This window comes from Bos grunniens, chromosome 10, assembly GCF_055505025.1.
Source record: "Bos grunniens cultivar Pamir isolate PY7600 chromosome 10, Bosgru_T2T1.0, whole genome shotgun sequence".
Classification (NCBI taxonomy): Eukaryota; Metazoa; Chordata; class Mammalia; order Artiodactyla; family Bovidae; genus Bos; species Bos grunniens.
In genome coordinates, this window is record NC_141174.1 from 18,736,058 (window position 1) to 18,763,004 (window position 26,947).

The window sequence follows — 26,947 nt, forward strand, 5'->3', positions numbered from 1 at the left end:
GTGACTTTACTTTCACTTTTCATTTTGATGCACTGGAGAAGGAAATGGCAACCCACTCCAGTGTTCTTGCCTGGAGAATCCCAGGGACGGGAGGGCCTGGTGGGCTGCCGTCTATGGGGTCGCACAGAGTCAGACACGACTGAAGCGACTTAGCAGCAGCAGTATGTCATAATGGTGCCCTGTGAGGCCTACATCATAAGACTGTAAGGGAGGTGAAAGTTACACTGCACACCTTGCTGAAGAGCTCAGCATTGTACATTTAGAATGTCTGGAACTCCAAATTGAGGTCTGCGTTGCAGATTTAATATGTACAGAGACATGTATAACTTTGATTTCTATTTTTGGTATCTATGAAGCAAGAGATTGTTTCACTTACTTTGCCTAAAGAGAGAAACCTTGGATAAGTAACTGCTGTTGTTACCACTGGCAGAACCAGGTGGCTAGACTACTGGCAAAGTCTCAAGGGTCTGTAAAAACACACAAATAGGCCAAAATAGGATGGCTGCCTAAAGTTCAGCTAACTTGGATCCCAAGTTAGCTGAACTTGGATCCCATTCTTTGATCAAGGATGCCTGGATTAAGACATGAAAAGCACAACTCTCCAGTGAGCTCCATCACACGTAGCTCCACTGCTGTCCATAAAGGGTACAAACTCCCACTGCTGTTTGCTCACTCATTTGATCCCAAAGGGCTCCTGAGGTCATTTATGTCAGTGGTAGCAATGGGATGTGAATCTAAGTCTTACAACCAGAAGTCTATGGATCCTTCTGTTAACTCATCCCTGAGTTAAACTGGAGGCAATAATAAAATATTTTTAAAGGACTCAACTTCAAAAGATTTGAAATCTTTATATGAAAAAGATATTACAGCTAACTGATTATTTACTGAAAAGTTATGGGATATTACTGTTATTTTCCCTAAGTCAAGATAACTAGAAGAGGAAGGAAAACACACCAGGAGGTATTTCTGTGATGAACAAAATGTCAGTCTCGGGTTTTACCATATACTGAAATCACAGCCAAGATGAGCCAGGCGGTCCATTCTGGGAGGTACTTGATAAATACCAGGGCCATGAGGGCACTGATCATAATGAGATATGCCTGCTGGAGTCTCAGTGGACCTTTCCAATGAATGGCGATCATTCCCACCACACCAAAATTCCAGATCAGGAGGGCAACCGAAATGTAGTCCATGGCAACATTATAGGTTTTAAACACTTCCCTGAAAAAAATTAAACAGATACTTGTATCATTCATAAAAATGGGAAACAAGTATCACAGCCACAGCTGTAAAAATAAGTACAAAAACTAAAAAGAAAAAAAAAGGCCATATAACACCTAAAATGCTATTCTGTACTTCAGGAAATCCTTGCAGTATCTGAAATTGGAAAAAAAATGAAACATGTAAAATAAAGTTTAGAGCTTAGGACATACGATATTATTTTCATAAAATTAAATTTAGTGCATCCATTTAAATATATGCATTTTATACATATGTTTATACACAAAACATGGAATATAGGCATGACATATTGCTGCCTGGAAAAAAAAAAAACATGATCTTATTTATGTGAAATAGTGTATGAGAAGAGAGATCAAGAGATCAATATAGTAATTCCTGAAAAGATGCAGGACATAGCTTTAGATGCCAGGAATTTGAAATTTCTTAACTTATCTTCTTTTCTTTTTTTCACAATGAATGTTTAGCATTTTTACCATGAAGAAAACAATATTTTAATTTGGGTGGGAGGAAACCCCATTTTAAAGTAAAGAGATACAAATATAGAAGACAGGTAACTGAGGACAAAGAAGGCAGTCATTTAAGTGCAAACTAGATTCTGGAGACTATGCAGAAAGATGATCTTTCCATTTAGAAATTTCAAAGCAAATGTTGCAATAGCTAGACAATGCAGCTATTTACAGTATTTTAAATATCCTAGCACTTGACACAAAACCCCCAAAATTCCAAACTACCGTTAACTGTGCAAAATTCTTCAAAAGATGGGAATACCAGACCACCTGACCTGCCTCCTGAGAAGTCTATACACTCCTGAGAAGTCAAGAAGTAACAGTTAGAACTGGACATGGAACAAGAGACTGGTTCCAAACTGCAAAAGAAGTACATCAAGGCTGTATATTGTCACCCTGCTTTTTAACTTATATGCAGAGTACATCATGAGAAACACTGGGCTGGATGAAGCACAAGCTGGAATCAAGACTGCCAGGAGAAATATCAGTAACTTCAGATATGCAGATGATACCACCTTTATGGCAGAAGTGAAGAACTAAAGAGCCTCTTGATGAAAGTGAAAGAGGAGAGTGAAAAAGTTGGCTTAAAACTCAACATTCTGAAAACTAAGATCAAGGGATCCGGTCCCATCACTTCATGGAAAATAGATGGGGAAGCAATGGAAACAGTGACAGACTTTATATTTTTGGGCTCCAAAATCACTGCAGATGGTGAATACTGCCATGAAATTAAAAGACACTTGCTCCTTGGAAGAAAAGTTATGACCAATCTAGACAGCTTATTAAAAAGCAGAGACATTACTTTTCCAACAAAGGTCTGTCTAGTCAAAGCTATGGGTTTTCCAGTAGTCATGTATGGATATGAGTTGGACCATAAAAAAAGCTGAGCACCCAAGAATTGATGCTTTTGAACTGTGGTGTTGGAGAAGACTCTTGAGAGTCCCTTGGACTACAAGGAGATCCAACCAGTCCATTCTAAAGGAAATCAGTCCTGAGTGTTCACTGGAAGGACTGATGCTGAAGCTGAAACTCCAATACTTTAGCCACCTGATGCAAAGAGCTGACTCTTCTGAAAAGACTGTGATGCTTAGAAACATTGAGGGCAGGAGCAGAAGGGGACGAAAGAGGATGAGATGGTTGAATGGCATCACCGACTCAATGGACATGAGTCTGGGTAAACTCTGGGAGTTGGTGATGGACAGGGAGGCCTGGCATGCTGTGGTCCATGGGGTTGCAAAAAGTTGGACATGACTGAGCGACTAGACTGAGTTATTCTTTGGCATCAATAAACAGGAGTGGTCTACGGTTTCCTTTTTCTTGATTATTTATGGGGTTTTGGTATAAATATTATTCTGGCTTCTTAAAAAGAATCTGGAAGCTTTCTGCTTTTTCTATGTCCTGAAACAGTTAAAATAGTATCAGAATTATCAGTTCCTAAAAGGTTTAATAGAATTTTCTTATGAAATTATTTGAGCCTGGTATTATTGTTATTGGTGGAGGTGGACAAGAACCTCTTCAACAACTTTCTGTATTTTTTTTCTTTCCTGTACTTAGATTTTCTATCACTTCAGTGGTCACTAGTGACAATTAGCTTTTTCCGAGAAAATAATCTATTTCATAGAGATTCTTACATTGATTTCTTTGGTCTATGGTCATTCTCCCTGCCTCTACCAAAGAATTAATCCTTCAGTTTATTTTTTACTTTTAATGTTTCTGTTCCTAATTTAAGAGCTAGTGCAATGACCTGCATTCTGTTACTGGGGCTGAGAGAAAGACCAAGTGGGCAAATCCCTGAGCCTCTCTATTCTCTTCAACAGAGCAGCTCCACTTTTTTCTATGCTGTATGTGCAGTTCTCATGTAAGATTTCAGTTGAAAGAAAAAAAAGACTGATAAAAAAAATGAAAGTTTGAAAATCAATTAATTCATGTTTATACTTGTTTGAAATGCATTAATATTGATTTATAAATTATACTAAAGAATACAGTAAATTTGCTTTACTAAAAAGACAGAATTAACTGCAGTGTTGAGTTCTTTAAGTTCTTATTATAAATAAGGATCAACAAAAGCATATCCCTATGGTGATTGCAGCCATGAAATTAAAAGACGCTTACTCCTTGGAAGGAAAGTTATGACCAACCTAGAAAGAAAGAAAGAAAAGTCACTCAGTCATGTCTGACTCTTTGCAACCCTGTGGACTGTAGCCTACCAGGCTTCTCCGTCCATGGGATTCTCCAGGCAAGAATACTGGAGTGGGTTACCATTTCCTTCTCCAGGGGATCTTCCCGACTCAGGGATCGAACCTGGGTCTCCCGCATTGGAGGCAGACGCTTTAACCTCCGAGCCACCACCAACCTAGACAGCATGTTAGAAAGCAGAGCCATTACTTTGCCAACAAAGTTCCATCTAGTCAAGGCTATGGTTTTTCCAGTGGTCATGTATGAATGTGAGAGTTGGACTATAAAGAAAGCTGAGCACCGAAGAATGGATGCTTTTGAACCGTGGTGTTGGAGAAGACTCTTGAGAGTCCCTTGGACTACAAGCAGATCCAACCGGTCCATTCTAAAGGAGATCAGTCCTGGGTGTTCATTGGAAGGACTGATGTTGAAGCTCCAATACTTTAGCCACCTGATGTGAAGAGCTGACTCATTAGAAAAGACCCTGATGCTGGGAAAGATTGAAGGCAGGAGGAGAAGCAACGACAGAGGATGAGATGGTTGGATGGCATCACCAACTCAATGGACATGAGTTTGAGTAAACTCCGGAGTTGGTGATGGACAGGGAGGTCTGGCGTGCTGCAGTCCATGGGGTCACAAAGAGTCGGACACAACTGAGCGACTGAACTGAACTGAACTTATTGATAATATTAACAAGTTGTATACATACCAAGGATGATCTATACATGGAAACAATAATTTAAGAATAACTCATCAACAAAGAACATTTCTTTAAGTGACAGTTATAGAGTCCAAACAGTTAATTTCTGAAAAAGAGACCAAATATTTAACCACTTACCCCAAGTAAATGAATGAGAAAAAGAACAGCAACAACAGGGATGAAACAATAAGCCAGGCATGGATGACCTAGAAAAGAATTTCAATATAATTAACAGATCCCGCAACCTAAAAAAAAAAATCCAAACTTCTTACTTCAAAAACAGTATGTTATTTCTGTGTATGTTATGATTTTCAAATACCAAAACAGAAGCAGCTTTAGGAACAGTAAATACCTGTAACAGTTGGTGCTCAACTACTAATAAAATAGAAATTTCATACATAGAGACCTTCATTCCTTTAGAAATAGGTAAAATTTTAAAAGAAAAGATACATTCAAAATAAATTATCAAAGACAACCTACAGAATGGGAAAAAATATTTCCAAATGATATGACTGACAAGGGGTTAATATCCAAAATATATGAACAAATCACAGAACTCAACACCAAGAAAAGAAAAAAACAAAGAGCCCAATCAAAAAAATGGGAGAACACAATTTCTCAACAAATACATACAAATGGCCAACAGGCGCACGAAAAGATACTCAATACCACTAATTATTAGAGAAATGCAAATCAAAACAACAATGAGGTATTACCTCATACTTGTCAGAATGGCCATCATCAAAATGACCACAAATAACAAATGTTGCGGAGGATATAGAAAAAAGGGAACTTTTGTACCCTGTTAGAGGCAATGAAAATTGGTACAGCCACTGTGAAAAATAAAATGAAGGTTCCTCAAAAAACTAAAATTACCATATGATCCAGCACTTCCACTCTTGGATATGTATCCAGAAAAAAAAAAAAAATCACTAATTTGAAAAGATACATGAACGCCTGTGTTCACAGCAGCACTATTTACAACAGGCAACATATGCAAGCAACCCAACTGCCCATCAGCAGACAAATGGATAAAGAAGATGCAGTACATGTAAACACACACACACACACACACACACACACACAGGGATACTACTCAGCCTTAAAAAGGAATGAAATTCTGCCACTTACAGCAACATGGATGGACCTAAAGAATATTAGGCTTAATGAAATAAGTCAGAGAAAGACAAATACTGTATGATACCATTTATAAGTGGAATCTAAAAAATAATACAGATGAATGTACATGCAAAACAGAAACAGATACACAGATATAGGAAAAAAACAGTGATTACCAAAGGTGAATGAGAAGTGGGGGGTATAAATTAGGAGTATGCCAATGTTCACAGAAGGACTATCTACAATGGGTAAGACACAGAAGCATCCTGAATGTCCATCAACAGAGGAATGGATAAAGAAAACGTGGTACATATATACACTGGAATACTACTCAGCCATAAAAAGAACCAAATAATGTCACTGTAGCAACATGAATGAACCTAGAGATTGTTATACTGAGTGAAGTAAGTCAGACACAGAAAGATAAATATCATATGATATTGCTTATATGTGGAATCTAAAACAAGGGGGGCTACAAATGAACTTATTTACAAAACAGAGTCACAGATATAGAAAACAAACATCATTACCAAAGGATGAAGGGAGCGTGGGATAAACTGTGAGATTGGGATTGACATACACACACTACTATACATAGAATAGACAACTAATAAGAACCTGCTGTATAGCACAGGGAACTCTACTCAATACTCTGTAATAGCCTCTATGGGAAAAGAATCCTAGAAAAAGCGAGTGGACATATACACACATCAGATCAGATCAGATCAGTCGCTCGGTCGTGTTTGACTCTTTGCGACCCCGTACATATATATATATATATATACGTACTAACACATGAAACTAACACAACATTGTAAATCAACTATACTCTAATAAAAATTTAAAAAAATAAATTGGGGGTATGTGATTAAGAGATACAAACCACTATGTGTAAAATAGATAAACAACAAGAATGTATTTTATAAATTAACTAGACTTCAATTAGAAAAGGTATCAATAGAGTCAACAGTTAACATTTATACTTTAAAGGAGCAATATTTTCAATAGAGGAATTCTGATGTATTCCTACAATAAAATTAATAAATAAAATAACTGATAATAAATTGATAAAATAACTGATAAAGTTACAAAACTGAAACTCAGAAATTCAGTTAAGTGACCAGTGTACACATACATTAACTCTACAGAGAAAATAGGCCTTCTAAATTATATAACCATTTGAAGAAAAAATATTCAGTATCCGAGATTTCAGTATTAGTATGCTATGTTTATTTTACTTGGTTCATTAATAATGCTTATGTGTCAGTCCATCATTATAACGCAGAATTCATACAGCACTATATAAATATTAGTCCCTATAACTCATGTAAAGCATATTAAAATGAGAGATAGAATCAGAACTTGATTTTTAATCAATTATTTTTTGGGGCCTAGCCATATAACATACTTTGGCCACCCGATGTGAAGAACTGACTCATTTGAAAAGACCCTGATGCTGGGAAAGATTGAAGGCAGGAGGAGAAGGGGATGACAGAGGATGAGATGGTTGGATGGCATCACCGACTCAATGGACATGAGTTTGAGTGGACTCTGGGAGACGGTGAAGGACAGGGAAGCCTGGTGTGCTGCAGTTGGTGGCGTCGCAAAGAGTCAGACACAATTGAGCGACTGGACTGAACAGAACTGAACATATAGCACGCAGGATCTTAGTTCCCCAACCAGGGATAGAAACCATGCCCCCTTCAGTGGAAGCACGAAGCCTTAACCACTGGACCACTAGGAAAAGTCCCTAGAGCTTGATTAATCTATTATACAAGATAAAAAAAATTATGGTAATTTTACGTGATGAGTATATTTGGGAAAATACTATACAACCCAAGGAGTCTGCAGTTTTAAAAAACAGAATGGAGAAATATGATAAACTGTCAAGTAATTTTTAACCAAAAGTAAAATTATTTTAAGGTAGATACACCCATAATAATCTTTATTCTTTCAATGAATTTTACTGTTATGACAGAAGAAGCTACTCAACCACCAACTTTTCCAAACATATCTCTTAACCAGAAAGATCAAATTAAACCTTAAAGAAATAAAAAAGAAAGCTCCAGGGCTTCCCTGGCAGCTTGGTGGTAAAGAATCTGCCTGTCAATGCAGGAGACACAGGTTTGATCCCTGGTCCAGGAAGATCCTACATGCCTTGGAACAACTAAGGTCCTGCCACACAACTAACTGAGACTGTGCTCTGGAGCCTGGGAGCCGCAGCTACTGAGCCCACGTGCCGCAATTCCTGTGCTTCAAGACAAGAGAAGCCACCACAAGGAGAAGCTTGAGCAGTTAAGTGAGTAACCCGTGCACTGCAATTAAAGAATAGACTCTGCTCTACATAACTAGAAGTCTATACAGCAATGAAGACCCAGCATAGCCAGAAATAAATTATAAAAAGAAAAGCTTCAGATCAAGAATATTATTTTGTCTCCATTTAAAAGAAAAAATCTTCCACCCCCACCTCCCAGATCTAGCTGTTCCAATTATACAGCTCTAAGTTATCAAAATCTAGTTGTTACTAAAGTTAACATTAGAATCTATGTTCATTTTCTCTTTTGGCTCTGTTTTGATCATTCAAGGTGACATGTGATTATTAAATCCTTTGAAAGAAAAGATTTCTTAAAAAGTCTCTCTGCCTTTCTTTAAAACAACTTTATAAAATGTTACAACTTGGGAAAAGGTCAAAAGAGTGGTTTTCCATCATGAAAGTTGGTATTCCTTCAACAGTTAAATATTCTAAATTTACTATCCAAATACAATAAATTTAATTTCTGGTGTTCTTACACAAAAACTTCCCCTAACATTTTATTATAAAAATTTTCAAACACACAGTGAACCACTGCCCATATACCACCTAAATTCTATGGTTCACATTTGCTGTACTTGCTCTGTAACATTGCTATCCATCTCTCCACCTGATGAGTCCATTTTAATATGTATCAAAGTAAGCTGAAGACACCTGTACATTTCCCTCTAAGTACTTCAACTTTAGCAAAATGTTCTGAAGGGAGTCCTTTATTTCACGTGCAAAGAAAACAATAAAGCTTAAGCAAAAAGGAATCTTTCTATATGCATCCTAGCCCACTGTACTCCCAAGCCAGCTTTAGAAATAATCCAAATTTCATGGACTGTAGGCCTGCCAGGCTCCTCTGCTCAGGGAATTACCCAGGCAAGAATACTGGAGTGGGTTGCCATTTCCTTCTCCAGGGGATCTTCCCGACCCAGGGATCGGACTCAGGGATCGAACCCAGGTCTCCTACATTGCAGGCGGATTCTTTACCGCTGAGCCATGAGGGAAGCCCCATACAAAATAACACAAAACAATAAACTCTAAAGAGTGGAAGATGTACATGGATATTCCATATTAAACTCCAAATTAAGGGCGAGAGTAAATATTGCATACTAGGAATCCTCAACTTTCTTAAGGAAAGTTTTTTTATCTTGTTTTATGTGGGGAGGGGCAAGGGAACATGAAATGCTATTTTAAAAAAACAGTATTTTTCTGAATACAAAGTAATATATACTTATGACATATAGAAAATATAGAAACACTAAAAGAAAAAAACAATTTCCACTGACCACTGAGAACCAAAGTTGATATTAATCTTTCCTTTTCAGACATGTTTGTCTGCATATGTAAAGACCTTTAAAAAAATTAGAATCATGTAATATAAGAGTTTACATTCTGTCTTTTAAAACTCTATTTTTATTAGACAAATTCTCATTCCACCAAATATTTTTTGAAAATATAGATTTTAAATGCCTTTATAATAGTTTGCTTATATGCATGAGTTCACAATTTTTGCCTTATGCATGGGATCTGTAGGGTTTTCCTTCTTTTTCCAATTATATTTTATGCTAGGATTAGTATCTAGTATGCAAACATTTTTCAGCATTTTTAATTCTCTAGGATAAATCATGAAAGCAAAATTACAGAATCAAAGTGTACAGACTACTGATATATACTGGCTTAGTGACTCTGCAAATTAAGTTCTGATTAGTTTTTACCAAGTCAATAAGCTAAATGTTAATTTGCTATTTTAATATATATATTTTTTGCTAGTGAGGAAATATACATACACCCCTCTCTCCTCTTTTCCTCTCCTGGCTGTTTAGATTTCCTTCATAATTTCTCTTCTTGTGTTTTTAAAATATCTTATTAGGATATCCATAATTTTAATTATTTGTATGTGCTCTTCATACTGCAAAAATATTAGCCCTCTGCCTGCAATAATGACTTTAAATGGTTTTCTTACTAGGTTAATCATAGATGTTATGATTTTCTGAATTATTACCTGAATTCAAAGCCTCTTCTGATGACTAAATAACACCTCCCCTTTTCCTAGAACATCAGGTGGTAAAACAGGCCTTTCTCATCTTGCAAAAATCCCTAGTTCAGCTTTCCTCTTGGCTCTGAAACAAATGAGCCCTGATTCAGTACAGTATGGCAAAGATCTCCTCTAAACACTGAACTATCTAGGCCAGAAATCATGTGACTTCAGTAAGCTATATGGTTTCATCTCTATCAAACAATAAATCATTAAACTGCCTTTTCCAGTTCTTCCTTTTTAAGGTTTGTTTGGTCTTTTAGCTTCCTGTGCTTCTCAAAGACATTGCACAACCAACTCCTGACACAACAAATCCTCAGGGCTTATTTCCAAACAGGTCCTGGCAAGTTTCTGAATTTCTGACTCAAAAGCCCCTTTTATTTTTATACTAAGAATCAAAGTAAACAACTTGTTGCTATAGGATTGGTTGGGCTGGCCAAGACATAAGCATTTTAAAAAACAAAGCAAAACGCCACCAGTGAATGGGTGGACATGGAAATCCAGCTGAGTATAAACCTTTAGACTGTCTAACACGAAGCACTAACTAAAAGATGCACAAAACCACCAAAAATACCTTGAGAAAGGTTCTAGTTAATAAGGAGTAACAAAGCCCATTCCATCCTGTCTCTCCTACCAAATACACCTATAAAATCTAGACCGAATGCACGTAGCTGCCAGTACATAGGCTGGGGAATCAGAAGCACCAGGAAGCCAGGGCTAAGTTTACCACCTTTTCCCTCCAGTATTGCCCTCCCCCACCTGCACTCAACACAACCTAAGTGGGCTTTAGCAAGATGAGAAGCCCTCTAAGTTCCTGCTGGAGAAGCAGAAAGAGGTTTCCAAACACCAAAGAAAGTAAATCCCTAGGGGACTCCCACTACCATGTGAAGAACAAAAGTAGCACACAATCCAGATACAAGTCACAAAGAGAGTCCAATAAAGCAGAGAAATGGAACTGGCAGGTAGACACTTCTATGTACACAAAATTGTATATAGTGAAAAAAAATATAAAAGTAACTGACACATGAGCACATTTAAGCAGTGGGAGGGGAATGGTTTTACATCATTTGCTCTTTGGGTGCCTGAGTGTAGATGACTCCGGTCACATCACATCTTTTGTCTTCAATCTCCAGATTCTGATGTCAGACTGTAAATGGTCATCACTTAGGTTAATACTTTTACCCACTCAACAAACAAGGTTAAACTCTGTATAATTTTAGAAGTCTGTGAACAGTAAAAAGGTGAATAGTGAAGGATATTCAATCTCACTAATAATCAACTAAAACCAAACTAAGACGTTTTTGCTTTGCCTATTAGGGTTAGAATATATATATATATATATATATCGGAAAAGGCAGTGGCACCCCACTCCAGTACTTTTGCCTAGAAAATCCCGTGGATGGAGGAGCCTGGTAGGCTGCAGTCCATGGGGTTGCTAGAGTCGGACATGACTGAAGTGACTTAGCAGCAGCAGCATACATATACATATATATATGTATGTATGTATGTATTTTTAACCACACTGTACAGCATGTGAGATTTTAGTTCCCTGACCAGGGATTGAACCCTTGCCCCCTGCAGTGGAGTGTAGAGTCCTAACCATTGGACTGCCAGGGAATTCCCTGCACAGGTATTTTTAAAAATTCAATGCTAGTGAAAGTAGAGTAAGACAGCCTCATTCACCACCAGTGTTAAGTACAAATTGATACTATCAATTTGAAAACAAAATTCTGCATACCAAGACAGCCAAAAATATGTAGACAATTTGCTCCAGAAATTCTGTGCCTGGGCTTATACCCTAAGGAAATAATTTGAAAAATTGAAAAGCTCTATGCATAAAGACATTCACTGTTTTTTAGGATAGTGAACATCTGGAAAGAACTGAGATGTCCAAATTAGGGGAAGTAAATGACAATACACTCACTGAGTCAAATATTATGTAGTCATTACACATATTTTCTAAGAATTTATAATACGGGAAAATGCTTATGCCAAAGTAATAGTTTTAAAAAAGGACACATACTGATTATACACTTGATTTTAATCATGTTAAAGAATATACTGAAGTATAGAAAACACAGAAGTAAAAAGAGTGTAGAATTCAATATTTGAAAAGTTAATATTTATTTCTTTTATTTGAGAACGAGCCTAAAGGTTTATGAACTGTAATAACTTGTCATTTTTCTGAGGCAGGAATCTGAAACATGTGCCGGACAGCTGAAATTCACCCTCAAGTTACTCAGGTAGCATGAGGTAGGGAGCAGAGACGGGGAGGTCTGGGCCTGTCTCTTCCCTGCATAACCGCCCCTGCCTTTATTTCCCAAGCAAAAAATTCCTGTTCCTGCAGGAGAGAAGGTGAGGGAATGGACGGGAATTCAGCCAGTCATCAGTGAGTTCAACATCGGCATCCGAAGGTGGCTTCACTGCTTTGTACTCAAGTTGAAGGGGCTTCCTCGGTGGCTCAGTGGTAAATAACCCACCTGCCAATGCAGGAGCCTTAGGAGGCTCAGATTCGACCCCTGAGTGAGGAAGATCCCCTGGAGAAGGAAATGGCAAAGCACTCCAGTATTCTTGCTGGGATAATCTCATGAACAGAGAAGCCTGGTGGGCTACATTCCATGGGTCACAGAGTCGGACACGACTGAGCAACTGAGCATGCATGCATTCAAGCTGAAAATCTGATTTTCTGTGGTTATACATTATTTTACGGGGACAATTATATCATATAGTGCTATTTGTCAATGAGGGAATTCACAAAGGTCTTAGGATATATTCTTCTGGAAGGTCCTAAGTATACTGCAAACCAAAATGTTAAAACCATTTAGACTGCGATATTTTATGAAAACATTTGTTTTTCATTTATGCCTTTTTGTTCCACAAATGAGGAGGGGGAGACTAAAAATTAACTTAGTTTTAGAATATAAGACCTTTTTCTTTAATAGACCAAGTAAGGTGACAGGACAATCCAACCATAAAATAAAGAAGATGGTGGAGGGCTTCCCTGGTGACGCGGTGGTAGAATTCACCTACCAATGCAAGAGACGTGGGTTCGATCCCTGATCTGGGAAGAGCCTACAAGTTGTGAAGCAATCAAGCCCATGTGCCGCAACTATTGGAGCCTGTGCTCTAGAGCCTGGGAGCCGCAACTACTGAGCCCATGCGGCACAACCACTGAAGCCTGTATGCCCTTGAGCCCACGTTCCCCAACCAGAGAAGCCGTCGCGATGAGAAGCCCAAGCACTTCAACTAGAGTAGCTCCCGCTCGCCTCAACTTGAGAAAAACCCACGCAACAACAAAGACCCAGCACAGCCAAAAATAAATAAAATTATTGGGAAAAAAAAAATATGGTGGAAAGCAAAGCTCTGTGTCTCATGCTCACCTTGTAGCACCTGTATTTATATAGAACCACCAGGAGAATCGTCATGATGACAATGACACTGATCATGATCACCGCATTCAGAATTGAGTGCAGGGCTCTCTGCCCCACAGTCTCCGTGTCTTCTGTAAATGGAGTATAGATTCTGTAATAAAACAAAAGCCCCAGGGGTTAATGGAGATTCTAAACTACATGCTCTCCAAAACCAGTTTTGTTTCCCAGATTTAACTGATACCTTATGAATCACTTTTTTTTTCAGCTCATCAATATAACCAAGAATTTTTAACCTAAGAAAAGCAGCTTTATGCTAAAATAAGCTCTTCAAAATAAAAGGAGATGGTTAAAATCGAGGTGGACCCACGTGCGCCAGACACTGGCTCCATCTAGTGGACGCTTTATACTGAAATAATAACCTCATCAAATGTTTTCTCCACAGCTTATCAGTGATTTGTTAAAGTACTACCAGATTCTGCCATAACACCTAGGCTACAAGTGGTTCTAACAGGAAGGTAAAATGGTGGATAATTATCTTGTATCTGTAGGGTGACTACAACTAAAGTTGTCTTGAGACAATGTCACATATCCATCTACCCTTGTTTCATATGAAAACACTTTTATTCCAGGTACCAATGTTTTCAACAGAAGACTTTATTTCTGCCTCCCCTGGAGTTACGTACAGCCATGAGAATAAGTAATGACCACTGAGTTATAAGCAGATGTGGTCTGTGGAATTTCTAAGGGAGGAGTGAGTTCTGCTGAGAGGTATGTCTATTCTCTTCCATTCCTTCCTGCTGTGTGAATGAAGGCTGGGGCTCCAGCACCAATACTGGACCCCGAAATAATCTAGACAACCGAAGCCAAAAGAGAAGGAATGAAGAAGCCTGAGTCCTTGGTGAAAAGAAAGCACTGTACAATCTGAACTACTACCTCTTCACTATTCTGTGGGAGACAAGAAAATATGTATATAACTCAAACCAGTTTTTTAAATTTTTTCTTTTTTTTGGCTGTGCCATTCGGCTTGCAGGATCTTAGTTCCCTGACCAGGGATTGAACCTGGGCCTCAGCAGTGAAAGCGTCAAGTCTTAACCACTGGACCACCAGGGAATTTCCTGTTTTGATTTTCTATAATGGGCTCGGCAAACTTTCTGTGAAGGACTACAGAGTAAATATTTTAAGCTTTGTGAGTCATATGGTCTCTGCTGCAACCATTCAACTCTGCCCTTGTAGTATGAAAGCAGCTAAAGACAATACATAAACGAATGGTCACAGCCTTGTTCCAGTAACACTTCATTTACCAAGGGAGGTGTCAGGCAGATCTGGCCTGTGGGGCACAGCTTGCTAACCTGGTTCTATAATATGCAGCCAAACCTAACTTTAACTTACAGAGACAATATTCCCCAACTTCTTTTGTTAACTGTCTCCAACCCCTGCTCTTCACTCATTGTCTTAGCCTTTCTCTCAAAAGGTTAAAGCCTGGCTTTCAGAACCCCACAGTTTTCCAGACACTTGCCAATTTCAGAATTCACTTAAAACATCTTGAGCCCAACAGGGTCCTAGAGACAGAACTAGGTGACATCTGAATCAAAGCATTTTTCTTGGAGACAAAGGGCAGACACCAATAGCACCAGAGAATCTACGTGACAGTTCAGCAAACACTTTAGTGCCAGTTTGCATTCCTTCTTCATCCTTTCACTGAACTTTTTTTTTTTTTGGTCAAACATTTATTACATTCCTCACCCTGGAAACAAAAGTGCTCTCGTAGTCCTCGTGGTATAGAAGGAAAACAGGCATTAAGTAGGGAAAGTACACTTGCATATTGTGACAAGTGAAAAAAGAACAGGGTGCGAAAGAATACCGGGAAGGGCCTAATTCTTTTAGGAGGGTCATGGAAGTTATTTTTCAGCCAGGATGAGAAGGATGATAGGAATTAATCTACCAAAGTTAGAGAAGGAAAAAAACATTCCAGGGAGAAGAACATGGGCCCAACAGCCCTGAGGTGCTAAAATCACTACTCAATTCTTTACTTGCTCAATTCCAAATAAATCGAGCCCAATCTAGGGATGCTACATTAAAAAATATAACTCTGCAGCTTTATTTTCTCTACGTAAAGCATCATCTGCTTCCAGTTATCAGAGAGGATGGACTCTCTAGCCTTCACGGCCCTTCAGGGCAGAGGTCAGAGGTCTTCAAGGTGACGATGACACGCTACGCAGGACAGCTAGATTGGCCGAGAATAACAACCCACAATACTCATACGTACAGCTGCCCATCCTTCCGGGTATAAAAGCTGACTGATTTGATGGTGGCCACAACTACCACCATACAGAGAGTCACAGGGACAAACAGCATGATCACATGTTTGGCGCCATATTTCAATGTCAGCTCCTCATCTTCCTCTTCCTCTTGCTCCACCACCTGCTGTGAGCTGCTGGGGGCTCGGCCATTGGACACCGACTCAGTGTTGCCACGCCTCCGCCTCTCGTTGCCGTGCTCATGCCGCTCTCTACTGTCATTCTAAAAGCACAGGAAGAGATTTTTCAGTAAGTCAGACTCCCAGGAAAATCAAAGTGTTCTATATAAGAAACAGAAAATGTAATGATTAGATCCCAGGGTAACAACAGGTCCATTATTACGCGAGTTTCCAAAAACTTAAAGCCAGAGAGAATCAATTTACAAGAAGTACACAGCCTAAAAGTCGAGATTATTTACCACTGTCCACTGGAGGAACCCAGGTCCCCCCTCTCACCCGGCTCTTTCTAACTCTAATACAACTGTACTCATTCTTTGGAATTTTTTACTTAAAAAATGACATCCGCATGAAGCCTTCTTTATTTACTATAGCTCCAAGCAGAGTACTCTCACCTTTTTAAAAATCATGAAATGCTTTTTTACCTGTAGTTTCCTATCATTTATACAAGGAACTATCTCACCTTCATTATTAATAAGACTTGAAATCTTTGTAGTGACATACAGGGGATCTGTCAGTATTATTTCTTACCATCTACAGTTATCTCAAAACAGTATTCAGTTAAAAAACAAAAAACAAAACCTTTACAGAAAGAAACTAGGCCTTAATTCTGATGCTCTCCAAACCCATTCCCACCTATATAGAGGAAGGGACAATAAATGCAAGAATGAAGGAATGAAAGTAGACTCCATTTTTCTCTGGTTCTAAACCTCACTTTTTTACCATTATCCTTAGCCTGGGTCTATCCTTGCCTAATCAAGCTCAACTTCCTCTTTGATATATTAGATCTAGAATTCAGTTTTTATAAAGGGTAGAATGAATCTTAAGAGCATTAACAACAACAAAATAAAAATAATAGAAAATAGGAGAAAAATAACAGAGAACTACATAAAACAGGATATGAAAGTAGACTGATAGTCACTGTTGCTGACAAGAGGTAATCAGCTTGGTTAAGCCAGGAAGCTCATAGGAAAACACACCTTGTATCTTGTATCTCATTTTTGACTATAGAGTTTAACCAAGTATATTACATGCTTGGTAATAGCAGTATTAGGGATTTTAATATGTGCCTTTTTTTGGCTCCACGTCAAGGCTTGTGTGATCTTAGTTCCCCAACCAGGGATTGAACCTGTGCTCTAAACAGTGAAAGCCCTGCATCCTAACCACTAGACCACCAAGGAATTCCTGATGTGTACTTTGACATTTAACTCTCACAACCACCTTACCATCACCACTTTCCAGGCAAGGAAACAGCCACAGCTTGTGTTATAAAGAGGGTTTGAACACCAGGTGTGCCTGACTGCAGAAATCAAGCTCTTAACCTCCTCTCAATCTGTCATTCACAAAACAACATGACTGCTCTGCAGACTTACTGTAGGCTTTCTCTTTCACTTGACTTTCAATTTATTCATTCCATAAGTAATTATAAGAATTCTATATTTTAGTTACTCTGCTGTAACACTACAGCAGAAATTAAAAAGATCTAGATGCTGTCCTTAGAAGCTCATAAGATAGTTTTAATATTAGAGAAACACTAGAGATGTGAACAAAGTGCTACAGAACTAATTTTTTATGATCAAGAAAGGCAACATACGGTGGGAATGTAAACTGATGCAGCCACTATGGAAAACTATATGGAGGTTCCTTGAAAAACTAAAAATAGAATTGCCAAATGATCCAGCAATTGCACTCTTGGGCATAAAACTCTAATTCAAAAAGATACATGCACCCTAATGTTCACAGCAGCACTATTTACAAAAACCAAGACAAGGATGCAACCTAAATGTCTATCAACAAATGAAAGGATGAAGATGTGGCATACACACACACACACACTGAAATATTACTCGGCCATAAAAAAGGAATGAAATAATGCCATCTGCAGCTACATGGACCTAGAGATTATCACACTAAGTAAATCAGAGAAAGACAAATATATGACATCACTTATATTTGGAATCTAAAATGGTAACAAATGAACTTATTTATAAAATGGAACCAGACTCACAGACATAGAAAACAAAATTATGGTTACCAAAGGGGAAAGAGGGTAGAGAAGGGATAAATTAGGAGTTTTGGATTAGTAAATAACAGACTACTACATGTAAGATAGAATAAAATAAAAGGGCCTACTGTATAGGACAGGGAACCATATTCAATATCCTATAATTAACCACAAGGGAAATAATATGAAAAATAAAAAGTACACATATGTATATACGTGTAACTGAATCACTATGTATATATGCAAAACTGAATCACTTTGCTATACACTTGAAACCAACACAACATTGTAAATCAACTATATGTCAATAAAAATTTAAAGCAAAAAAGAAAGACAACATGAAAGATACAATTCTTGAATAGAACTTTCAAGAATGGAAGGTGAATGGGCTCCAGGCAGAGATAAGGTCATCTGTGGCACAGGCCTATCCAGAAAACCTATGAGAACTCCTGAGGTGACTGAGAACAGGGTGGTCAGGGCTGGTGGCAGGAAAAGGAAGGTTAGGAACAGGTTGTAAACAACCTTGTTTGCCGTGCCAGAGACTTCAGACTTTGTCCTGCAGGCAACAAAAAAGTCATAAAATTGCTAAGGTTGAGGAAGTGCACATCAGATTATGTTTTGTTTTTAACAAACTTGCTGAAGTGGTGATGGAAAATAGGAGGGGTGTGAGAAAAATACTTCAGCAACGAATGACAGAGCTTTGTGGCAAATTACATGAGAATGGTCAGGAAGGAGTCAATGAGGACTCTGGAGGTTTTGGCTTAAGGGACTAGGAAGGTGGTGATAGCACTGATGGACACAGGGAGCACAAGAAGATAAGCAGGCTAGAGGAGCAGAGAGAGATTTTAGTTAGGTGGAGAGAGAATTTAGACAGGTGCATTTCAAGCTCAGAAGACAGCTGAAGGAAGCCATTCGTTTCTATAGCTATGAAAGTGGATGAAACCTCAGGGAGAAAGTATAGATGGATGCATTGATCATTAATGTAACACAACAGTTGTGGAAGGAAAAATACAAAGTGAGATGACCACCAAGGAAAGAAGTGTGAATAACTCCTAAGCTTAAGCAGCAGGTTATCCATAAATTGTAATGGACTGGGGAATGAATGGAAACTGAGAAATTAAAGGCAATTATTCCTTGAAGCCAAAAAAGAACAAAAATGGACAAAAGAGGAGATTCAAATTTTAAAAAATTATTTTAGGGATGTCAGAGACTTGAGCATACTTGTCAGGTCAAAGTATAGAGTTAGGATTAGAAGAAAATGTTGATGATACAGAACACAGAGATGATAACTAATGAAGCAGGGTAGGGGATAAATGATGGGGAATGGAAAAAGAGAGAAAAGCTGGCCTTACAAAGGCACTGGTGCTCTCTGCCTCAGTTTGATCTCATGGAGGAAACATTTATGAAGACTCCAGGCCTACGAGAGTGGAAAGGAAACAATTGCAAAGCACAAAAGACAGAAAAATATATACACTTATCAAGAAAGATAATTTTTGCTGAACACAAGTCATTGAAGTTCAGTAGGAAGGAAAGGGTTATGAGGAAGGTGGGCTCTAGACAACAGGGGCATAGTGGGGTAGATAGCTGAGAAGCAGGAGAGCTGAGGGAATTCACACTTCAATCCTCTAAGAAGGAGGGGACTGTGCCATATGCTAAGAACACTGCAGTTATGGCTAATATTCAGCAATACAATTATGGCCAACTTGGGCTGATTAATGTTTAGTATAAAGTAAATGCAAGTAATAACAGCTCTCTTAATATAGCATTTACAAAGCATTTATGTAATTTAGTATTATATGATTTATATAAAGTACTTACTTAATTTAAAAGCACTTTCACTTCATCTTGTTTATCTTTATATGTTGGGAGGTTTTGGTAGACGAACAGTAAAGCAACTGATACAAAATTTCATAGTCAGAAAACAACAGAGGTAGGAAAATCAAAGTCAAATCTCTTACTTCAAAACTGTTCTTTCTATGGCACCACAGTTCTCCTATAAGGCTACGTGAGCTGTTTAACTGGGTCAACCTAGCATGAAAGAGGCAATCATAACGTGCTTGTTAAGGGTAAGACTGGATATTCTGGTTTATAGTGAACATTAGTGACCCCACCCTGCCCCGCCCTCAGAGCTGATACAGGATACTAGAGCACTGTTTCACATAATACTTTGGATACTACTTTAAAAATTAACTATATAATTTATGTCTTTTTAAAAAATACAATTTATTTAAAGAGGCAAAATACACATTTGATTCTAAACTCAAGAAGTTTAAAAAAGCATACAGTAAAAAACCTCCCACTTAACTCTCGGTTTCCTAACCCCCCGGGGTACCACTGGTTACTGTTCTCAGCAAATCCTTTCAAAGTTTCCTTATTCATACACAAGCAAATACAAATACATATTCTCATTCCCCTTGTCCACAGAAATGGTAGCATAAGAAATGCACTGTCCTATACTATGCTTTCTTTTTTAAATTGTATCTTAGAAAGTTTTCTACATGTCAGTAAAGAATATCCTTATTCTCTTAAAAAACCAGCTGCACAGCCAGTGTATAAAGATATCGTAATTTATTAGGCCAATCCCCTAGTGATGGACACCAAACTTGCTTCCAACTTTTTGCCATTTCAAACATCACTGCAGTGAAGTTATTTCACACATGAAGGGGCATATTTATAGGATAACTTCACTGAAGTACAAGGTCGAAGTATATATTCACTTCAAATCCTGATTTATACAGCCAAATAGTGCACTCAGCAATGCAGGAGAGTGCCTATTTCAACAAGCCCTTGTCTACATAGTAAGCTTGCGATGCCTGGATTTTTACCAAACTGATAGGTATTAAAATACAGATCTCAGTTTAATTTTAACTTCTATGTCTCTTATCATTAGGAAAAAATGATCATTTTTTAAAATGAACTAAGTATTCATATCCTTTGTCATTTTTTCTATTTGCCTTATGGTACTTTTAGTTAAAACTTTTAAATTTAAAAAACAGTGAATGCCAGTTATATACAAGGATGTACCAGCCAACATGACTGCCCTCATGAACTGATTTCAAGCAGGGGAAGACAGCTAATAAACAAGATAATTACAGATTAGGATAGTACTATAATAGGGTGATGTGATAAATACATAGAATGGGACTTTCAAGTAATGTGACCAGAGAATATCTTTCTGAGGACATGACATTTGAGCTGAGACCCGAAGGATGAAAAGATGTGAAAGAGCTTTTGTACTGTAAAGGATTAACTCAGCAGGTCAGGGGTGTCCAAAACCTGCATACACCATAGAAAGATTTGGCCTGGCTCCTAGGAGATAACCTTTAAGTCCCTGGAACAGCCTGCCTATTAAGGCTGTTTCTGTTTACAGGAGGCCTTGGGTCACATTAACAATCTGATCCACGGTGGGAGTCTTGAGCCACATGGTATCTGCTTGACCTTAGGAGGGGTTAGAGAACTATGTCCAGCCATGTGTACATGACCAACCCTGAATAAAACTCTGGGACACCCGGGCTCAAGTATGTTTTTTTGGTGAGCAGTACTCTCTGCATGTTGTCTCACATTGCTATTGGGAGAATTAAGCATTTGTTTGCATGACTCCACTGGGATAAGACAATTGGAAGCTTGGGCCTGGTGTCTCCTGGATCCTTGCCCTTGTGCCTTTTTCTGTTGCTAACTTTAATCTTTGTCTTTTCACTGCAGTAAACTGTAACAGTGAGTACAACAGCTTTTCTGAGATCTGTGGGTCGTTCTACTAGCTTATCACTGAACCTGAGCATGGTCTTGGGGAACCCTGATTATATGTGTACACTGAAAAATCATAAAATATTGCTAAAAGAAATTAAAGATCAAAAGCAAAAACAGACAAATGGGACTACATCAAACTTTACACTTCTGTGCATCAAAGAAACAGAGTAAAAAGGCCACCAGAGAATGGAAGAAAATATGTGCAAATTATATATTTGATAATGGGTTAATATCCAGAATATATAAAAGACTCCTATAACTTAACAACAAAGAAACAATTTGATTTTAAAACGGTAAAAGACTTAAACAGACATTTCGATAGACATTTCTAAGAAGAATATATACAAATGGCCAACAAACACAAAAAAGATGCTCAATGTTACTAATCAGAGAAATTAAAATCAAAACTAAAATAAGCTCTCTTATACCCATTAGAATGGCTACTATCAAAAAACTCCCCAGAAAATAACAAGTATTAGCAAGGGTGCAGAGATGTTGAATCCCTTGTGCCCTGTGGATGGGCACGTAAAAGGGTACAGCTGCGATAAGAAATGATGCAGCTTCCTCAAAAAATTAAAAACAGAACTGTCATATGGTCCAGCAACTCTACTTCCAGGTACAGATCCAAAAGAACTGAAAGCAGTATCTCAAAGAGATACTGTATTTCACACCCATGACCACTGCAGCACTATTTTCAAGAGCCAGGAGACAGAAGAAACTCAAATGTCTAACAATAGATGGATAAAGGAAATGTGATACATATGTACAATGGAGGACTATTCGGCCTTAGAAGGAAATCTTGTCACTTGCTAAAACATGAATGAACCCTGAGGACTTTATACTGTGAAATGCATAAGCAAGTTACAAAAAGACAAATACTGGATGATTCCACTTATATAAAGTACCTAGTCTAACTTGAAAAAAAAAGTGTAACTGTGTTTGCTAGGGGCTCTGGGGACAGGGAAATGGGGCTATCCTGTTCAACAGGTGCAGAGTATTAGTTTTGCAAGTTAAAAATGTTTTAGAAATCTACTGCACCATAATGTGAATATAGTTAACACTACTGAGCTGCACATTTAAAAACGGTTAAGATGGGAACTTCCCTGGTGGGCCAGTGGTTAGGAATCCACCTGCCAATGCAGGGGACACAGGTTCGATCCTTGATCCAGGAAGATCCCATGAGCTGCAAAGCAACTAAGCCCATGCGCCACAACTACTGAGTCAGTGCCCCAGGACCTGCACTCTGTAACAAGAGAAGACACTGCAAGGAAAAAACCACACACTGCAGAGAGTAGCACCCACCGCTCACCATAACTAGAAAAAGCCCCCACACAGCAACAAACATCCAGCACAGCCAAAAATTTTAAAAATACATAAATATTGTAAAATGGTATCTCATGTCCTTAACCACAATTAAAAATAAATTTTTTTTAAGACCTGAATAAATGTAGAGCTATATTGTGTGTTCATGGATTAAAAGGCTCAATACTGCTAAGGTGTCAATTCTACCAACATTCTCCCCCCGCCCCCCACCCGCCAACTGATCTGTAAATCAATGCAATCTCAATCAGCTTTTCTATAGTAATATTTATTAAGTTAATATAGGAAATAGGGGCTTCCCTGGTGGATCAGTGGTAAAGAATCTGCCTGCCGATGCAGGAGACATGAGTTCCATCCATGATTCAGGAAGATTCCACATGCTGCAGAGCAACTAAGCCTCTGAGCCACAACTATTGAGCCTGTGCTCCAGGGCCACGGAGCCGAAACTACTGAAGCCACCCACGTCCCACAGCTACTGAAACCTGTGCACCACACAGCCCGTGCTCCACCACAGGAGAAGCCCCCGCAGTGAAAAGCCTGTGCACAACTGGAGGGTAGCTCTACCTGGCCACAACTGGAAAAGAGCCTGTGCAGCAACGAAGGCCCAGCACAGCCAAAATTAAACAGATAAAATTTATTTTTAAAAAAGGGAAATACAGGAGGATGTCCAAAACAACTTTGAAAGTTGGAGAACTAATGCCACATCTTATACAGTTACAGTTCTCAAAAAAATGTTGTACTGGCACAAACAGACTAAGCAGAGTCCAGAAACAGCCTGACACATATGCACAACTGATTTTTGCCAAAGGATAGTCTTTTTCAACAAACAATGCTGAAACAATTGGATATCCAACTGGAAAAAAATGAACTTTAATCCATACCTCATGCCATACACAAAAAATTATACTCACAATACAGACCTAAATGCAAAACCTAAAACTATAGTTTCCAGAAGAAGGTAATATAAGAAAAAACTTTTGAGAACCTGAGTGAAACAAAGATTAAAAAAAAAAGAGACTGACCCACAAAAGGAAAAAACAGATAAAAGAGATTTCATCAATATTTATACTGATCTATTTCTGGCCTTTAAAATATACTGCTAAGAAAATAAAAAGACAAGCCACAGATCGGAAAATGTTTGCAAATCACATATATCATAGAGGACCTGTATCTGGAATATATAAAACTCAGTAAGAAAACAAACAACCCCAAACCTCCTAGAAAAAGAAAGAGAAAAGAAACAAACCAATTTAAAAACCGAGCAAGGGATCTGAACAGATACTTCACCAAAGATATCAGGAAGACAAGCAAATAAACAGACACTTCACATCATTATTCAGAGAAATGTAAACTAAAATCACAAAGTTACTGCACCAGTGCAGTGCAGTTACACAATCAATTTGGAAAACTGTTTGACAGTACCTTAAGAAGTTAAATATCTACTTTCTACACTGGATCACATTCTACTCTTAGGCATTTACTCAAAATAAATGAAAGCAATATGTCCAATCAAAGATTTGTACATAAATGTCCACAACAGCTTTATTTGTAATAACCCAAAACCAGAAACAATGCAAACATCCATAAACAAGTGAATGGATTAAAAAAAATACCTGTGGTATATCCATATAATGGAATGCAACACAGCAATAAAAATGAACTATTGATACATGCTATACCACTGATGAATCTCAAAATAATTATGCTGAATGAAAGAAGCCTTACAAAAGTTATGTACAGTATGATTTCATTTATATAAAATTCTAGGAAATGAAAACTAGAATACAGTGACAAAAGTTAGTAAGTGGTTGCCTGATAGACAGCAGTTGGGGAGGAATAGGAGGGAGAGATTACAAGGAAGAGGAAACTTACAGGTGATGGTTATATTCATGATCTTGACTGCAGGGGTGGTTTCCATGGTATACATGTATGTCAAAACTGGTCAAATTGTATACTTATTTTAAATATGTGCAATTAATTGTGTGATAATTATTCTTCAATAAAGCTGTTTTTGTTAAGTGTTTTTCACAAAGAGGTGAAGAGGTGTCCTTTGAAAACTGTCATATTAGAAAGTGACAGAAGTACTAAGAGATTTTCAAAATGCAAAATTTTGGCTAAATATTAGAATGACAACTTAGCATTATTTTTAAGGCTGATTAAAACCAATTTTTTTTAATTATGGAAAAAGTTAAAGTAAATAAGTAAATATGTCAAAAGTGTATATAAAGCCCCACGTGCACTTTGCATATGTGCTCAGTCCCTCAGTTGTGTCCAACTCTCTGCGACCTCCTGGACTGAAGCCCACCAGGCTCCTTTGTCCATGGGACCTTCCAAGCAAGAATACTGGAGTGGGTTGCCACCTCCTCCTCCAGGGGATCTTCCTGACTCATCTTCCCGATGTGTCTCCTTCATCTCCTGCATTGGCAGGCGGATTCTTTACTGCTGAGTCACCTGGGAAGCACATGTGCACCTGACCTTCAATTACGTCATCTCAAGGTTAAATCTTATTCCATTTGTATTCCCACCCACTTTGCCCCTAGTTTTATTTCGACGAAAACTCAGACCTATCATTTCCTTTATAAATATTTTAGTGTTAATATATATTTCTAAAACATAAGAACATAAAGGCCTCTTTGTATATGTGGCTTGGTAACTCATTTCTTTCTTTAAAAAAAAAAAAATTCTTTATTATTTGGCTGTGCCAGGTCAGACTTGCAGCATGTGGGATCTAGCTCCCCAATGAAGAATTGAACCCGGGTCCCCTGCATTAGGAGTTTGGAGTCTTAGACATTGGACCAACAGGGAAGTCCTCGTTTATTAATTAAAAAGAAAACAAAAAACTTTAGTTTTTAGAGCAGTTTTAAGTTCAGAACAAAACTGAGCAGAGTACCGAGAACTCCCATAATACCCCTTGCCCCCACAACCTTCCCCACCAACATCCTACACCGAAGTGGTATATTTTCACAATCAACCAATCTTCATTGGCACATTATCACCTAAAATCCATAGTTTACTTTAGGGTTCACTCTTGGTATTGTATAGTCTCTGGGTTTTGAAAAATGTGCGATACACGCATCTACCATAATACCATACAGAAGAGTTTCACTGTCCCCAAAACCCTCTGCCTATTTATCCCTCCCTTCCCGCTATGCTCTGGCAACCAAGGATCATTTTACTGCCTTCAGTTTTGCCCTTTGAGACTATTTTTAAGGTTCAGAAAAACCAGTGTTGTAGCCATTATAAATGGTTTCATTTCAGTGGCAAAAGCAGATTACTCACTACACAAATGTTGTAAGTTTCAGGGAGGGCGGGGTCCTATGGGAAGTGGCCAGTATGTGGGAAGTGAGTTCCTATGAAGCCACATTCCCCAAAGCTCCTACGCTGTGAAATCAGAGGCTTCATTTTAATTCTTTCCCCTTCTCTCACTTCAGAACATGTACAAGTCCAACCACTGAATACATGTGGACCCTCAGGCAGGGAGAGTAGTTCTTGGGCAGCAAAGATTATGGAGGTATTTTTGAGTGTGTTTGGGGTGGAGAGGGGAGGTATTTTTTAATAGAGCATGCTTGCCCATTTGGGTTTTTTAAAAAAAAACAAAAACCTTGTTTCTTCCCTGCCTGTCCTTGGCTTTTAGTTTTATTTCTGTAGTTAAAAGAAATACCATAAATAAGGGTTTATAAACATTTTTAGAAGTTTTAAAAAATGTTATCAACTTGGTTTATAAATAGAAACTCAGCATCCTCCCGAATCTCTGCTTCACAGCATGAACACGGTGAGCAATCTGACATACTTTCAGATACTTTTATAGCCATGCTCTGCAATCTGCTTTGCCAATATACCTCAACGTACATATTATAGAAGCAAAAAGAAATAATTAAAAAATAACATTACAGTAGCAGCACAGTAATAACTATGATAATAATTGCTAAGATTTATTGACTATGAATGCGTGAGA

At 38.1% G+C, this 26,947-nt stretch overlaps 1 protein-coding gene across 11 annotated transcripts in view; it reads right to left on the minus strand.

Annotated features, from left to right (window-relative positions):
• PSEN1 (presenilin 1) overlaps positions 1–26,947 on the minus strand; it is a 67,195-nt gene that overhangs the window by 23,924 nt on the left and 16,324 nt on the right. For 9 of the 11 annotated variants that reach the window (XR_015134042.1, XM_086319892.1, XM_086319890.1 and 6 more), the window contains 4 exons: positions 15,714–15,967; positions 13,457–13,598; positions 4,762–4,829; positions 1,001–1,221 (listed from right to left, as the gene is read on the minus strand). Coding sequence is in view for 10 of the 11 variants with exons in the window: in XM_086319892.1 (XP_086176018.1) it covers positions 1,001–1,221; positions 4,762–4,829; positions 13,457–13,598; positions 15,714–15,967 (685 nt within the window). In the remaining variant the exon portion in view is untranslated. Of the gene's footprint in view, positions 1–1,000; positions 1,222–4,761; positions 4,830–13,456; positions 13,599–15,713; positions 15,968–19,743; positions 19,949–26,947 lie in introns of those variants that run through there. The other 2 variants (XM_086319894.1, XM_086319893.1) reach the window with 2 other exon arrangements.